Source organism: Bison bison, unplaced genomic scaffold (assembly GCF_000754665.1).
Source record: "Bison bison bison isolate TAMUID 2011002044 unplaced genomic scaffold, Bison_UMD1.0 scf7180017845711, whole genome shotgun sequence".
NCBI classification, from domain to species: domain Eukaryota; kingdom Metazoa; phylum Chordata; class Mammalia; order Artiodactyla; family Bovidae; genus Bison; species Bison bison.
The window spans coordinates 3,729-19,913 of NW_011476284.1; the positions used below are offsets into that span (position 1 = coordinate 3,729).

The 16,185-nt window shown below is 39.5% G+C and overlaps 1 pseudogene and 1 gene segment (V, D, J or C); both read right to left on the reverse strand.

Moving 5' to 3' along the window:
* Positions 1 to 2,653: 2,653 nt before the first annotated feature.
* Positions 2,654 to 3,228, reverse strand: LOC104986323 (the record flags this gene model as incomplete). The annotated part of the segment is given in 2 exon segments: positions 2,654 to 2,964; positions 3,180 to 3,228. Coding segments are annotated over 2 exon segments (360 nt in total), but the record flags the coding sequence as incomplete, so codon positions are not given.
* A 6,002-nt stretch (positions 3,229 to 9,230) lies between these two features.
* LOC104986329 lies at positions 9,231 to 9,704 on the reverse strand (annotated as a pseudogene).
* Positions 9,705 to 16,185: the final 6,481 nt, after the last annotated feature.

Here is a 16,185-nt window from a genome sequence, read left to right on the forward strand (position 1 = left end):
AACCTGTCTCTTATGGTTTTTATACTTAGATAATGGCTGGGAGGGATTGGGGGTAGGAGGAGAAGGGGACGACAGAGGATGAGATGGCTGGATGGCATCACCGACTCCATGGACGTGAGTTTGAGTGAACTCTGGGAGTTGGTGACAGACAGGGAGGTCTGGCGTGCTGTAATTCATGGGGTCGCAAAGAGTCGGACATGACTGAGCAACTGAACTGAACTGAAAAATAGTGAAATCAAGGACATATTGCATGTTTACTAGCTGTTGGATATAATATTTCTGATTTGGATCTCTAAGATATTCCCATACTTATTAACTGTTTTCTCTCCTTATTGATTTATGAGCTTTTAATATATCCTGCATTTATGTCCTTACTCAGGACTGTGTATTGCATATATAGCCTTCCAGTGGGCATTGACTTTCCACTTTCTTAGCAGTGATTTCTAACAAACAAAAGCAATTTAAAAATATACTTTCATGCTCATAAGAAGCTCCTGTGAAACTTACTTGTTTTCTTTAGAAACTTTAGAAATGCTTACCATTTGTGACTGCTATTGCTTGTAATGAGAAGTCAGGTATCATTCTTTTTTTTTTTTTTTTTTACGTTTTCCAGAATACAACATATCAATTTCCCTCAGTATTAGCAAGATTTTTTTCCACTAAAATAGACCCTTGGATTTGTCTTCAAACCTCTGCAAACTTCTGCCAAAACTACAGTAGTGGACTTGCAGAATTCCTTATTTATCTTTATGACTTTCCACATAGCGTTGCTCCTGAATAAAGAGCTTGTTTTATAGAAAGTCAAGTACAACAGTGAGTGAAGGTTCCTGCTATGACCAAAGAGATTATGGAATGGATCCATTTAATTCTCCAGGGCAGAATACTGGTGTGGGCAGCTGTTCCTTTCTGCAGGGGATCTTCCCAACCCAGGGATTGAACCCAGGTCTCCTGCATTGCAGGTGGATTCTTTACCAGCTGAGCCACAAGGGAAGCCTGAGAATACTGGAGTGAGTAGCTTCTCCCTTCTCCAATGGCTCTTCACAACCCAGGAATCAAACTGGGCTTTGATGCTTTCCTGCACTGTAGGCAGATTTTTTAGCAACTGAGCTATCATGGAAGCCCAGATAATGGACGAGTTAGTTATAAACGCCATTTACAATCATGTGGTCATTTGCAGTAACAGAAACTATAATAGTTATGAAGTTATTTACATTTTACATGAATGTATTTATGTACACATTAGCTATTTTTTACCTTCCCTCTCCTGTTTGCCTGCCTGTAGTAATAGAAAATGTGCTACTACAAGCTAATCTTATATCTTACATTTTATCTCAGTAGTTAAGATACAAGATTCAGTGGGAGAGTGTGATTCAGCTAGAAAGGAAAGAACATCACCCATAAATGGGTAAATGAACCTGGTATTCTCTTTGAAGGAGAGAGCTTGTTTTGTTTGAATGAAGAATAATTGCACCATATTAATAAGAAACACAGTTTCCCTGTAGTCCTTATTAAAATTGTGCTGTTCAAAGAGGTACTAATGAATGCCTAGTTAAGAAGGAGGGAAGTTAACTAGTTAAGCTATTATGGTAGCTTAGTACTGTCTTAGCTTAACTATCTGGAAATCTATTTCCCAGAATTTACTTCCCTCTATTGTTCTGGGTTAGGGTTGGCCACAAAACAAATTTGTGTAAGATTTGGAAGGTACTTGTGATGAAGTAGCCATATTTTCGTGTTCTGCAGGTTGGTGCAGGGCCCCTGGGACTATGGCAACTCATAATGTTGCTGCTGCTCTGATACTTCAACTTCTTGTAGACTCAGAACCCCTCAAACTCCCACCAAATCTCTTACTCATTTTCTCTTTATATTAGACCAAGTATGCATGTAGCATGATGGAAAATGACATCCACTTCTCCTGAAAGTCACCCACTACTGTGCGACTGAAGGAGGTAAGAGACAGACAAGTTTTAGAGTGTCTTGTGGGTTCCATTGTCCTCATATATTTCCATACATGTCACAGTTTGTCCATGCATTTGTCCACATCCAACTTTCCTTCACAAATGTTACTCTAGTTGACTTCCAGTGAATTCAAGCTCAACACCAAATACAACAGTTTTTATGAACTCTTCCACCAGCTTTAGCTATTTCCTATGTTCTAATCCTTATAAATAATCTCTTACTCTACATCACTGGTGGTTCTCCTTCTCTGGTTGTGCCCCAACACAAAGTCTGAGGGGAAAGGACTAAGAAAATGATTTTCATGACAATTTAAGTTTCTAGACCCAGATTTGTGATGTGAGCCTCTTTAGGTGAAACTGCTATTCTATGTATTATGGGGCAAGTTTTCAAATTTAGACAACTTTACACATGTTCTGTGTGTTTGATTTAAAGTCAAAAATGTAGGAGGAGAATGTATCAGTAGAAAACTACCCTGGACACCTGCTTCCAAATGACCTGCAAGGAGCTTTCTTTTAGTATTAAATCTTCTGATCCAGACCACAGAGGAAGCAACCACAGGACTACCATTTCTTGTCTGGGGTCTGCAGGTGTGTATTTCAGCTGGGATCCCATAGCAGGTTCTCTCTTATTCGCTCTTATTAAGCTCTGGGGATTCTCTTAGTAAGCTATAGGGATTTTGTTCAGCTTTTCCTATTACCTCAAGCACTGTGAGTTCCCAGAGAGTGCAGAAGTACTTTGCAGAGTCTTCCAGCTGTAAGTCTGAAATGGTGAGGCTGATGGCTTTATGTGATTTCTGAAAATTTATGGAGTAGCAGCCATCCCTTGCATTCAGGCTGTAAGAACCCTGACCAATAAGGAAAGTCATCTCTCCACTGGCAAACAGCTTGTACCAAAAAATGTTGTAACTGCTCCAGCTTGTTTCATAGCGACAGTTCAGGGTGACTGCCTCCCCAGCTTCGCTGGATATGTCTGGTTGGTCTTGAGTAACTTTCTGGGCCACACCAGATCCTGTGGAAAAAATCAGAAAACAGAGATGAAGCAGTGAATAAAATAGTGTAGGAATTAGACTCATTTAGGACTCCAAAATAAAAACCAAACTGAAATCATAAGACGCTTGCTTTTCCCCAGTCCTCCTTTCCTCCCAAGTCCCTGTGTGCACACCAGCACCTGTGTGCAGTCCCTTCACCCTGAACACTGGCACCCACGTTTGGAAGCCTCCATACCAGAGAAGGTGAAGGCCAGGAACACACAGAGCAGACTGGAGAGCGGCATGAGGCATGGAATCCCCTGCACAAATGTGCTGACTTCTGCCTCAAGCTGAGAGTTCAGCATCTCTGTGTGCCTGGCAGCACACATTCATAGTACCTGTTCCTGTGTGACTCCTTCAAACAGGAAGTGGGGTTTGTCATGGTCAAGGTAACGTCGTCTGTGCCCAGATGGGAAAAATAGTCTGATTCACCACAAACCTTTACTTTGTCTATTTTTCTTTCACTGGTGATTAAGTTAGACTGAGCCTTAAAGAGGGCTTCACAAAAGTAGTTATTAGTAAAAATTTGAGCTGAGGGGTATCATAGAACAAACAAATTGATAATCATTAATAAATATTCAGCAGAATAATTCTGCCATCCCATCAAAAGTAGGATTGGTTTTTTAACTTTTTATTGGAGTTTAGTTGATTTACAATGTGTTACAGAAAATGAAATGTCCATCAGCAGAGGAATGGATAAACATGTGGTACATATGTGCAATGAATTGTTGCTGTTCTTTAGTTGCTAAGTCCTGTCTGACTCTGTAGCCCATTATGCTCCTTTCTCCATGGGATGTCTTAGGCAAAAATGCTAGAGTGGGGTGCCATTTCCTTCTCCAAGGGATATACCTGACCCAGGGATCGAACCCACATCTCCTGCTTGGCAAGCAGATTCTTTACCACAGAGCTGCTGGGAAAAGCCCACAGTGAAGTCACTCAGCCATGAAAAAGAACAAAATAATGGCACCTGCAACAACATGAGCAAAGCTACAATAAGACTTAGTAGAAGCTATGGACCCTTCCTGTAATCTGCTTACTTACTAGTCACTCACTTAGCCTATACTTACATTTCTTCATCCAAAATCTAAATATTCTATTTAAAACTCACAGGTTTTTGGCCTTCTTGAAGAAAGGCAACTTATCCAAAATTTTTAATGAATTTTTCTGGGTTTTAGAATTTTAAAATATTATTAAAATACAAATGATAATCTGATACCTCAGCTTTATACGCACTCCTTTTTTATGCATAACTCTATGAAATTTTTTCACAGGTGTAGGTTTTTATACCACCACTAAAATCATGTACAGAATTGTCCCATCTCTCTAAAGATAACCATTTTCACACCCTCCCCATCCCTGCAACTGGTGATGACCCCTAGCAGATATGGATCTTTTCATCTCTATATTTTTTCTTTTTCAGAATTCTATGTAAGTAAACTTATACTTTATGTATGCAGTCATAATAATATCTTAAGTGTAATCATCCACTATGTAGTCTTCTGAGACTGACCTTTTTCACTCAGCATTGAGATTCATCTTGGCTATTCAGTCAGTTCAGTTCAGTCACTCAGTCATGTCCGACTCTTTGCCACCCGATAAATTGCAGCACGCCAGGCCTCCCAGCCCATCACCAACTCCCCGAGTTCACTCAAACTCACGTCCATGGAGTCGGTGATGCCATCCAGCCATCTCATCCTCTGTCGTCCCCTTCTCCTCCCCAATTCCTCCCAGCATCAGAGTCTTTTACAATGAGTCAACTATTTGCATAAGGTGGCCAAAGTACTGGATTTTCAGCTTTAGCATCATTCCTTCCAAAGAACACCCAGGACTGATCTCCTTTAGGATGGACTGGTTGGATCTCCTCGAGGTCCAAGGGATTCTCAAGAGTCTTTTCCAACATCACAGTTCAAAAGCATCAATTCTTCAACACTCAGCTTTCTTCACAGTCCAACTCTCACATCCATACATGACTACTGGAAAAATCTTGGCTATTAACATGTATCAATAGTCTGTTTCTTTTAATCACAACAGACTGTCTTCAATTTATGATGAATCAACTTTTGATTTTTGACTTTCTGGTGTGGAGAAATCTATGTATGACTTCACTAGAAATCATACTTGGAATTTTGAATTTTAATCTTTCCCTTTGCTAGCAACATGTTGTATTACATTCTCTGATGATTCTTGGTAGCAACAGTGAGCTGAACTCTCAGTCAGACCCAGGAACGGGGGTAAACAACTGATTCACTTACAGCCAGTTCATACCCGTACAACCGTTACGTGTTTGACTTTCAGAATAATACCTTTAAGGTAGGCCAGGCGAGGCTCTGACTCACAGTAGGGTAAGTATATTAAATGCATTTTCCACTTACTGGTATTTTCAACTGAAAATGGTTTATTGAGACTTAACTCTATTGCAAGTTGAAATAGATCTATACATTATATTTTATTGTATGGGTGTACTACAGCATAATTAGCTATTCATACAACAAAGAACATTTGGCAGACTTCCAGTCTCTGCCATCACAAATATAACTGTCGTGGATATGCATGTAATTTTTGTGTGAGCATCTGTTGCTGTTCAGTCGCTCAGTCAGTCTGACTCTGAGGCCCATGGACCGCGCCACACTAGTCCATGGGGTCGGAGAGATAGTGAAGGTTCTCTGTCTTTCACTATCTCTCAGAGTTTGTTCAAACTCATGTCCATTGCATCAATGATGCCATCCAACCATCTCCTCCTCTGTCACCCATTCTCCTTCTGCCCTCAATCTTACCAGCATCAGGGTCTTTTCTAATGAGCTGGCTCTTCACATCAGATGGCCGATGTACAGAGCATCAGCTTCAGAATCAGTCCTTGCAATAAATACTCAGGGTTGATTTTCTTTGGTATTGACTGGTTTGATCTCCATACTATCTCATTAGCACATATGTGCAAAAGTTGTTCAATGTTTAGTGCAATATCTTTCCAGTGTTAATTTTATGACAGAATTTTACTTTGCCACCCTTTCCATGTGTTCATATCATTCTTCTTTATTTCAGTTTTTCCTCTACTTTTAGATTTTTTTATTCTTTTACAGTTATCATGTATTTATTACATGGATAAAGCAGTTTTCTAAACTTTTGTTATGATTACTGAAATGAATTATTTTCAGAAGTTTTCTCCTCCTCTTTTTGCCCAATATACTTTCTTTTCTATGTGCTGTATTGTGTATATATTTGTTATTAGTTAATTTGAAAATCACTTAGTATGTTGCCAGATTTATGCAATTCTGGTGTAATGAAGGAGTTAGATATTCTTCTCACTTTAGATTCAGTCCTTCAGATGTGCAAACAGGTAGAATTTGTGAAACATTAGAATCCTCAGTATGCTCTGCCAACAATCTCTTCATGATTCAATTTATTAATATATATTCAGTTCAGTTCAGTTCAGTCACTCAGTCGTGTCCGACTCTGTGACCTCATGAATTGCAGCACACCAGGCCTCCCTGTCCATCACCAACTCCCAGAGTTCACTCAGACTTACGTCCATCGAGTCAGTGATACCATCCAGCCATCTCATCCTCTGTTGTCCCCTTCTCCTCCTGCCCCCAATCCCTCCCAGCATCAGAGTCTTTTCCAATGAGTCAACTCTTCACATGAGGTGGCCAAAGTACTGGAGTTTCAGCTTTAGCATCATTCCTTCCAAAGAACACCCAGGGCTGATCTCCTTCAGAATGGACTGGTTGGATCTCCTTGCAGTCCAAGGGACTCTCAAGAAGTCTTCTCCAACACCACAGTTCAAAAGCATCAATTCTTCGGCGCTCAGCTTTCTTCACAGTCCAACTCTCACATCCTGTATGACCACTGTATTGACCACTGGAAAAACCATAGCCTTGACTAGACGGACCTTTGTTGGCAAAGTAATGTCTCTGCTTTTGAATATGCTATCTAGGTTGGTCATAACTTTCCTTCCAAAGAGTAAGCGTCTTTTAATTTCATGGCTGCAGTCACCATCTGCAGTGATTTTGGAACCCCAAAAAATAAAGACTGACACTGTTTCCACTGTTTCCCCATCTATTTCCCATGAAGTGATGGGACTGGATGCCATGATCTTCGTTTTCTGAATGTTGAGCTTTAGGCCAACTTTGTCACTCTCCACTTTCACTTTCATCAAGAGGCTCTTTAGTTCTTCTTCACTTTCTGCCATAAGGTGGTGTCATCTGCATATCTGAGGTTATTGATATTTCTCCTGGCAAACTTGATTCCAGCTTGTGCTTCTTCCAGTCCAGCGTTTCTCATGATGTACTCTGCATATAAGTTAAATAAGCAGGGTGACAATACACAGCCTTAACATACTCCTTTTCCTATTTGGAACCAGTCTGTTGTTCCATGTCGAGTTCAACCTGTTGCTTCCTGATCTGCAAATAGGTTTCTCAAAAGGCAGGTCAGGTGGTCTGGTATTCCCATGTCTTCCAGAATTTTCCACAGTTTGTTGTGATCCACACAGTCAAAGGCTTTGGCATAGTCAATAAAGCAGAAATAGATGTTTTTCTGGAACTCTCTTGCTTTTTCGATGATCTAGAGGATGTTGGCAATTTGATCTCTGGTTCCTCTGCCTTTTCTAAATCCAGCTTGAACATCTGGAAGTTCATGGTTCACATATTGCTGAAGCCTGGCTTGGAGAATTTTGAGCATTACTTTACTAGAGTCTGAGATGAGTGCAACTGTGCAGTAGTTTGAGCATTCTTTGGCACTGCATTTCTTTGGGATTGGAATGAAAACTGACCTTTTCCAGTCCTGTGGCCACTGCTGAGTTTTCCAAATTTGCTGGCATATTGAGTGCAGCACTTCACAGCATCATCTTTTAGGATTTGAAATAGCTCAACTGGAATTCCATCACCTCCACTAGTTTTGTTCGTAGTGATGCTTTCTAAGGCCCACTTGACTTCACATTCCAGGATGTCTGGCTCTAGGTGAGTGTGAGTGATCACACCTTCCTGATTATTTATTAATAAAAAGGCAATTACAATGTTTCAGCATGGTATTCTCTTTGAAGGAGACAGCTTGTTTTGGTTGAATGAAGAATAATTGTGTCATATTAACAGGAAGCATAGTTTTCCTGTGGTCTTTATTAGAAATCTGTGTTATTCAAAGAGGTACTGATGAATGCCTAGTTAACAAGGAGGGGCATTAACCAGTTAAGCTGTTATGGTAGGTTTGTACTGTGTCAACTTAACAATCTGAAATTTATTTCCCAGGATTTGCTTCCATCTATTGTTGTGGGTTAGGGTTGGCCATGACAGAGATTTGTGCAGGTTTTGGAAGGTATTTGTGATGAGGCAGCCATGTTTCTATGTTCCACAGGTTGATGAAGGGCTCCAGGGACTAAGGCAATACGTACTGTTGCTGCTGATCTGATAGTTCAACTTATTGTTGACTCAGAACCCCTCGACCTTCCACCAGGTTATCTTCCTCATTTTCTCTTTGTATTAGACCAAGTATGCATGTAACATGGTGGAAAATGACATCCACTTCTCCTGAAGTTCACCCACTACTGTGCGACTGAAGGAGGTAAGAGACAGACAAGTTTTAGAGTGTCTTGTGGGTTCCATTGTCCTCGTATATTTCCATACATGTCACAGTTTTTCCATGCTTTTGTCCACATCCAACTTTCCTTCACAAATGTTACTCTAATTGACTTACAGTGAATTCAAGCTCAACACCAAATACAAATAAAACAGTTTTTATGAACTCTTCCACCAGCTCTAGCCATTGCCTATGTTCTAATCCTTATAACTAATCTCTTACTGTACATCACTGGTGGTCTTCCTCTGAGAGTGCCCTGACACAAAATCTAAGGGGAAAGGACTAAGGAAATGTTTCATGACGATTTCAGTTTCTAAACCCAGATTTGTGATGTGAGCTTCTCTAGGTGAAACTGCCATTCTACATTATTATGGGGCAAGTTTTCAAATTTAGACAACTTTACACATGTTCTGTGTGTTTGATTTAAAGTCAAAAGTTTAGGAGGAGAATATATCAGTAGAAAGTTACTCTGGGCACCTGCTTCCAAATGACATAGAAGGAGCTTTTATTTAGAATTAAATCTTCTGATCCAGACCACAGACGAGGCAACCACAGGACTACCGTTTCTTGTCTGGGGTCTGCAGGTGTGTATTTCAGCCTGGGTCCTGCAGCAGGGGGACTCTCTCTTATTAAGCTCTGGGGATTTTGTTTAGCTTTTTCTATTACTTCAAGCACTGAGTCCCTAGAGAGTGCAGAAGTACTTTGCAGAGTCTTCCAGCTGTAAGTCTGAAATGGTGAGGCTGAGGGATTTATGTGATCTCTGAAAATTTACAGAGTAGGGGACATCTGTTGCATTATAGGGTTCTTGTATTTATTGCAGGTAGAAGAACCCTGAAGAATAAGGTAAATTATCTCTCCACTGGGAAGTTGTTTATACCAAAAAATGTAACTGCTCTGACGTGTCTTATAGCGACAGTTCAGGGTGACTACCTCCCCAAATTGACTGGCAATGTCTGGCTGGTCTTGGGTAACTGTCTGGGCTACACTGGATTCTGTGGGAAAAATCAGAAAACAGAGATGGAGCAGTGAATAAAATAGTATAGGAATTAGACTGAAAAAATACAAACTGAAATCATAAGATGCTTGCTTCTCTTTTAGAATACCTACCAGAGAAGATGAAGGCCAGGAACACCCAGGGCAGACTGGAGAGCAGCATGAGCAGCATTCCCCTGCACAAATGTGCTCAGTTCTGCCTCAAGCTGAGAGTTCAGTGTCTCTGTGTGCCTGGCAGCACATAAACATATAGTACCTGGTTCCTGTGTGACTCCTTCAAACAGGAAGTGGGGGTTGTCATGTTCATAGGTGACATGGTCTGTGCACAGATGGGAAAAAAAAGTCTATGTCACCACAAACCCTTACTTTGTCTATTTTTCTTTCACTGGTAATTAAGTTAGGCTGAGCCTGAAACGGGGCTTTGCAAAAGCAATTATTTTAAAGGTTTGAACTGAGTGGAACTGAAGAACAAACAAGTTGATATTCGCTTATGATTATTCCACAGAATAATTTGCCATCTCATTAAAATAGGCTTTAAAATTTTTTTTATTGGAGTTTAGTTGATTTATAGTGATGTGTTACAGCAAAATGAAATGTGCATTGACAGAGGAATGGATAAAAAATGTGCTATTTATGTACAATGATGTGTTTGTTCTTTAGTCACCAGGTAGTGTCTGACTCTTTGGGATCCATGGACTGTATCCTGCAAGGCTCCTCTTCCATGGGATTTACCAGGCAAAAATACTGCAGTGGGGTGCCATTTCCTTCTCCAGGGGTCTTCCTGAGCCAGGAATAGAACCCCTGTGTCCTGCTTGACAGGTGGATTCTGAACCGCAGAGCCACCGGGGAAACCCCACAATGAAATTGCTCAGCCATGAAAAAGAACAAAATAATGTTGTTTGTAACAACAAGAACAGACCTAAAATAAGATTTAGTATAAGCAATGAACCCTTCTTGTAATCAACTTACTTACTAGTCATTCATTTAGCCTAAATTTACATTTCTCCATCCAAAATCTAAATACTCTATTTAAAAATTCACAGATTTTTGGCCCGTTTGGTGAAAGGCAGTCTTATTCAAAAATTTTAACATATTTTTTTCTAGGTTTTAGGGCTCTGCTAGGTTTTTCCAATACATAAAATTACTTTGGCAACAAATGATAAAATATCTGTCCTTCTAACTTTCAGAGTCTATTCTGTTTTTTATGTTTGTATGAATTTATAACAAAAATAAAATAATTATTCTTTTGAAACTTGATATTGAGTCTTATTTATCAGACTTTAAGGGGGATCAGGATATTCAGTCCCATTCCTTCCACAAGTAGAACTGTACTTATTAGATCATGTTTCTTAGAATTGTCCTCATGTCATTGATTTTTATCCCACTGGCCCAAAATGTTCAGTCTCATGAGTTAGTTGCTTGTTATTTTTTCTTTTTGTTAAATAATGCATGCCAGATCTTTCTGTGCTATAATATAGTATAATACACTCCAATAAAACTTGGTATCTACAGACTGTAAGCACGCAGTATATGTCTACAGCACAGAAGGTGATGGCTGAGATCTATAAACTGTTATCTGTTCATTTGAATGTAGCTGTGAATTTTCCAGCTGGTTTTATCATTTTAATGGATGAATTAATATAAAAGAATCAAAGGCAAGTGAATGGTAGAAAAGAAAGTACAGACAAGGTCTCTAAAACAGTGCCAACCCCTTGCTTTCAAGTTGCTTGAGTGGTGTTGTTAATGACTGATGCATGGAGGAGAGTGCACGTTTAGTTGAGACATCTCCTCTGTCCCATTTCACCTCTGAGTGCTGACGGGCAGCTGATGCCCTGGTTTCAATTACCAAACCTACTTGTATTTAAGTAGAAGAGATCACGAATGTCCACAGCAACTGGGCAGCAGCATGGTATTGTATTGTAGCACATATAATATCTGTATATAATAATTATAGGTATTATACATACACCAGAAAATTAATATTGATAAACTATTACTGAAATACAAATGATAATCTGATATATCAGTTTTATTATGCATATCCCTATGAAATTTTATCACTGGTACAGGTTTTTGTACCATCACTAAAATCATGATGCAGAATTGTTCCATCTCCCTAGAGAAAACCACTTTCACACTGTCTCCACCCCGGCAACTCATGATGACCTCTGGCAACTACTGATCTTTCCATCTCTATATTTTGTCCTTTTGAGAATGCTGTATAAGTAAATTCATACATTCTGTATGCATTTGCAATAATATGGTGTGTAAATATGTACCAAGTAGTCTCCTGAGATACCATTTTCACTCAGCATTGAGGTCCATCTAGGCTGTTGCATGGATCAATAGTAAGTTTCTTTTAATCCCTACAGACTGTCCCCAACTTGTGATGAATCAACTTAGGGTTTTTCACCTTATGGTAGTGAGGAGCATATATGCATTCACTAGAAATCATACTTTGTATTTTGAATTTTTACTTTTTCTCATGTTAGCAGCATGCTGTATGACATTCCGTAGTCGTGCTGGGCAGCAACACTGAGCTAAGCTCTCTGTCCACCCTGGGATCGTGAGGGTCAACGACTGATACACTTAGGAATGTTCTGCACCCACAGCACTATTCTGTTTTTCAATTTCAGTACAGCACCTTTGAGGTTAGACCAGGCAAAACTCTGACGCACAGTAGGTTAAGTATATTATATGCTTTTTCCACTTACATTTTCAACCTAAAATGGTTTCTCAAGATTAACCCTATTTCAGCTTGAGATAGATCTGTAAGTAATACTTTATTGTATGGGTGTACCACAGCATATTTATCTATTCACACAATGAAGAACATTTGGCTGGTTTCCAGTTTTTGGCCATCACAAATACAGCTGCCATGAATATTTCTGTACTGATATTTCTGTGAACATGTTTTCCATTTCTCAAGTACAAATGCCCATAAAAGAGTATGATTGCTGAGTTGTAAGGTGAGTGAATATTTAAGTTTATGTGGAACTGCTAAACTGTCTTCCAGAATGACTGCACCGTTTACCCACCAGCAGTGTATGAGTGGTTCAACTTCTCTACATCATTGCCAGAACTTGGTTATTTATCATTTTAGCCATTAAGCAAGATGTAGAATGGTATCTCATTGTAACTTTAATTTGCATTTACTTGATGGTTGGAGAAGGCAATGGCACCCCACTTCAGTACTCTTGCCTGGAAAATCCTATGGATGGAGGAGCCTGGTAGGCCGCAGTCCATGGGGTCGCTAAGAGTCGGACACAACTGAGCAACTTCCTTTTCACTTTTCATTTTAATGCATTGGAGAAGGAAATGGCAACCCACTCCAGTGTTCTTGCCTGGAGAATCCCAGGGACGGGAGCCTGGTGGGCTGCCATCTCTGGGGTCGCACAGAGTCGGAAACGACTGAAGCGACTTAGCAGCAGCAGCAGCAATGATGTTGAGCATCTGTTTATATGCTTATTTCACTAACACATAGCTCTTCCATGATATGTTTGGATGAACCATTTTCCAATTGGACGACTTGTTTTCTTCCTACTGAGTTTAGACAATTCATTGTTTTCTGAATACCATCCTTGATTAAAATACATTGTGAAAATATTTCCTGCCATTCTGCAGCTTGTCTTTTTCATTCTCTTAATAGTACCTTTCACAGAGCAAGCATTTTTACTTTTGATGAAATATTTTATTTTTTATTGATTGTGCTTTAACGTCATGACAAAAATCATTTTGTCTAACACTTGGTTCTGAAGATTTTTTTTTTCAAAAAGATTTAGAGTTTTAGATTTTACACTTGGATATACAGTACATTTTGAGATTCTCCTCAAATTTTTGTATAAGGTGGAAGATTTAGGCCAAGATTCAGTTATTTGCCTAGGAATATCCAATTGTCCCTAAGTCATTTGTTCATAAGACTACCATTACTCCACTGAATTGTCATTGCACCCTTGCCAAAAAATCAAATTTCTCCACTTTCCCACATCCACACTTGGGATGAGTCAGTAGCATTATCTTGTTAATAATTTTTTATTTTCTCTTTTTATTCATTTTTATTGAACTTTTTATCTTGTATTGGAGTATAGCCAATTCACAATGTTGTGATAGTTTCAGGTAGACAGCAGAAGGACTCTATCTTTTTAACACTGTAACATCTGTATTATATTTTACTTTTTCATTCTTTATATTTCTAATTTGTGTTTTCTCTTTTTTTCACCATGATAATTCTGTCTAGGAATATATAGTTTATTAATTGTTTTAGCAAACTTAACTTTGTACCTCATGGGTATTTCTATCATTTTCCTTCTGTTTTACCAACTTGACATTTTTATTATTTGCTTATTTCAGTTTATAGTAGTTGTAATTTGTTCTTCTTTTTCTATCTTTTTTGTTGAAAGTTTAGATAATTGTTTTGCAGCCTTTTTCTGTAGAAATGTAAGTATTTAAAAAGATGAACTCCTCCTATGTAAAATATCACCTCTGAAATTGGAAGTAGCTCAGTCGTGTCCGACTCTTTGTGAATACAGTTTATGGAATTCTCGAGGCCAGAGTACTGGAGTGGGTAGCCTTTCCCTTCTCCAGGGGATCTTCCCAACCTAGGGATTGAACCCAAGTCTCCCACACTGCAGGCAGATTCTTTACCAGAATCTATTATGAGATATTACATTGTGAGATATTACCTGTATCTTATAATATTTATATGTATATGTTCTCACTATATTTTCTTTCAGAATATTTTCTAACAGACAAGTAATTATTTCTTTAATCTATGGGTTCCTTTAAAACTTAATGCCTAGATTCCAAGTATTTGGGAGTTTCTAAAGATATCTTTTTGCTATTGATTTTCTAGGTCAATTCCACTACTGATCAAAAAATAAATTCTGTATAATTTCAATTTTTTAAAAATATATTAAGCCTTCTTCTGCACAAACAAATTGTGTGCGTGCGTGTGTATTTAATCTACACAGCAGGGTGTATCTGGAGCCTCGGCTGCCTGGGGAGCACCATGCACTTGCTGCACAGAAGTAGGTGGCCGAATCTCCAGGCTGGGAAGCTGTGATGTGCAATGAGAGCTGTTGGGCGCTCGTACTGAGGAAAACTGTTAATCTTCCTTTTTATTCACAACCAAATGTATGGCTATCAAGAATGCAGGGCCTTTACCAAGGTATTGTTAATAACATGGGAAGTAGTCAAATTCACCCCTCTCACAACTACAGTTCTGAATGGAAATCTCCCCTTCCTGGACTGTCCATGATTGAGGGCTCTGTTCGAGATTGAGAGCAAAGACAAGAGTCTATTTTTGCACGGGTGTGGTTGTGAAGAGAATGCTGTTCCCATCACTAAACTGGAAGTGTTTTAGATGAGAGAGAATAAGGATCAACTACAAGAGAGAGAAAGTTATTAAAAATGGTCAGTGTTTAGTTAAGGCCATGTGGAAGGAATTTTCACAAAGGCTATTGCTTCCTTAACTAACATGGAGTGTAAAGATAATCATTCCAAAGCTCGTTTATAAATGTTCCCCTCCCTCTTCCATTTCACCAGCCTTTGAAATTCAAAGATAAGATGAACTCCCTTTTCTGTTTTTACAGCAAACCGGAACCATGCACTAGATTCTAGGATAAGGTTAATGATAAAGATGTTGGCTAATAAATCTCATTGACTGCATAGAATGCCACAGTGTTTCAAGAGCCCTTTAGTGCTTCCCTGGTAGCTCAGTTGGCAAAGAATCCGCCTGCAATGCAGGACACCCCAGTTCAATTCCTGGGTAAGGAAGATCTGCTGGCGAAGGGATAGACTACCCACTCCAGTATTCTTGGGCTTCTCTTGTGGCTCAGCTGGTAAAGAATCCTCCCGCAATGCCGGAGACCTGAGGTCAAAACCTGGATTGGGAAGATTTCCTGGAGAAGGGAAAGGCTACCCACTTCAGTATTCTGACCCAGAGAATTCCATAGACTGTATAGTCCATGGGGTCTCAAAAGAGTCGGACACAACTGAGCGACTTTCACTTTCACCTTAATGTTTAGGTAAAAGGCTATGGCAGGTACTGTTCATGGCCTACAAATAGATTTACTTTTTCATCCTTACCAGAATCTCTATGTTCTGTTTTTCAGCAATGTTTCTAGACAAAAATGCATACCTTCCTCAGACTTTCATAGCTTGAGATCAGCTTGAACTTTGTTCTAATCAATAAGATGTAAGCATCCTGAGTGATTTATCGCCCTTTCCTATTCACTAAACTTTTCTACTTTATCTAATAATGCCAAATGTCAGTGGGTTAGTACCTTGCTAATACATGAGTGCATACGTGCTAAGTCACTTCAGTCATGAAGTGACTCTATGGACTCCTTCTGACCCTGTGGACTGTAGCCTTCCAGGCTCCTCTGTCCATGGGATTCTCCAGGCAAGAATACTGGAGTGCATTGCCATGCCCTGTCCAGGGGATCTTCCCGACCCAGGGATCGAACCTGAGACTCCTAAGGCTCCTGCATTGCAGGTGGATTCTTTACTGCTGAGCCACCAGGGGAGTCCTAATACTACATACCAAAGGTCAAAAGTCACATTTGTATCCCAGAGAGATGAAAAAGACCAATAACTCATTTCTCATCTATGGTTTACTAAGAGAAGGCTTACCCATGATCGGA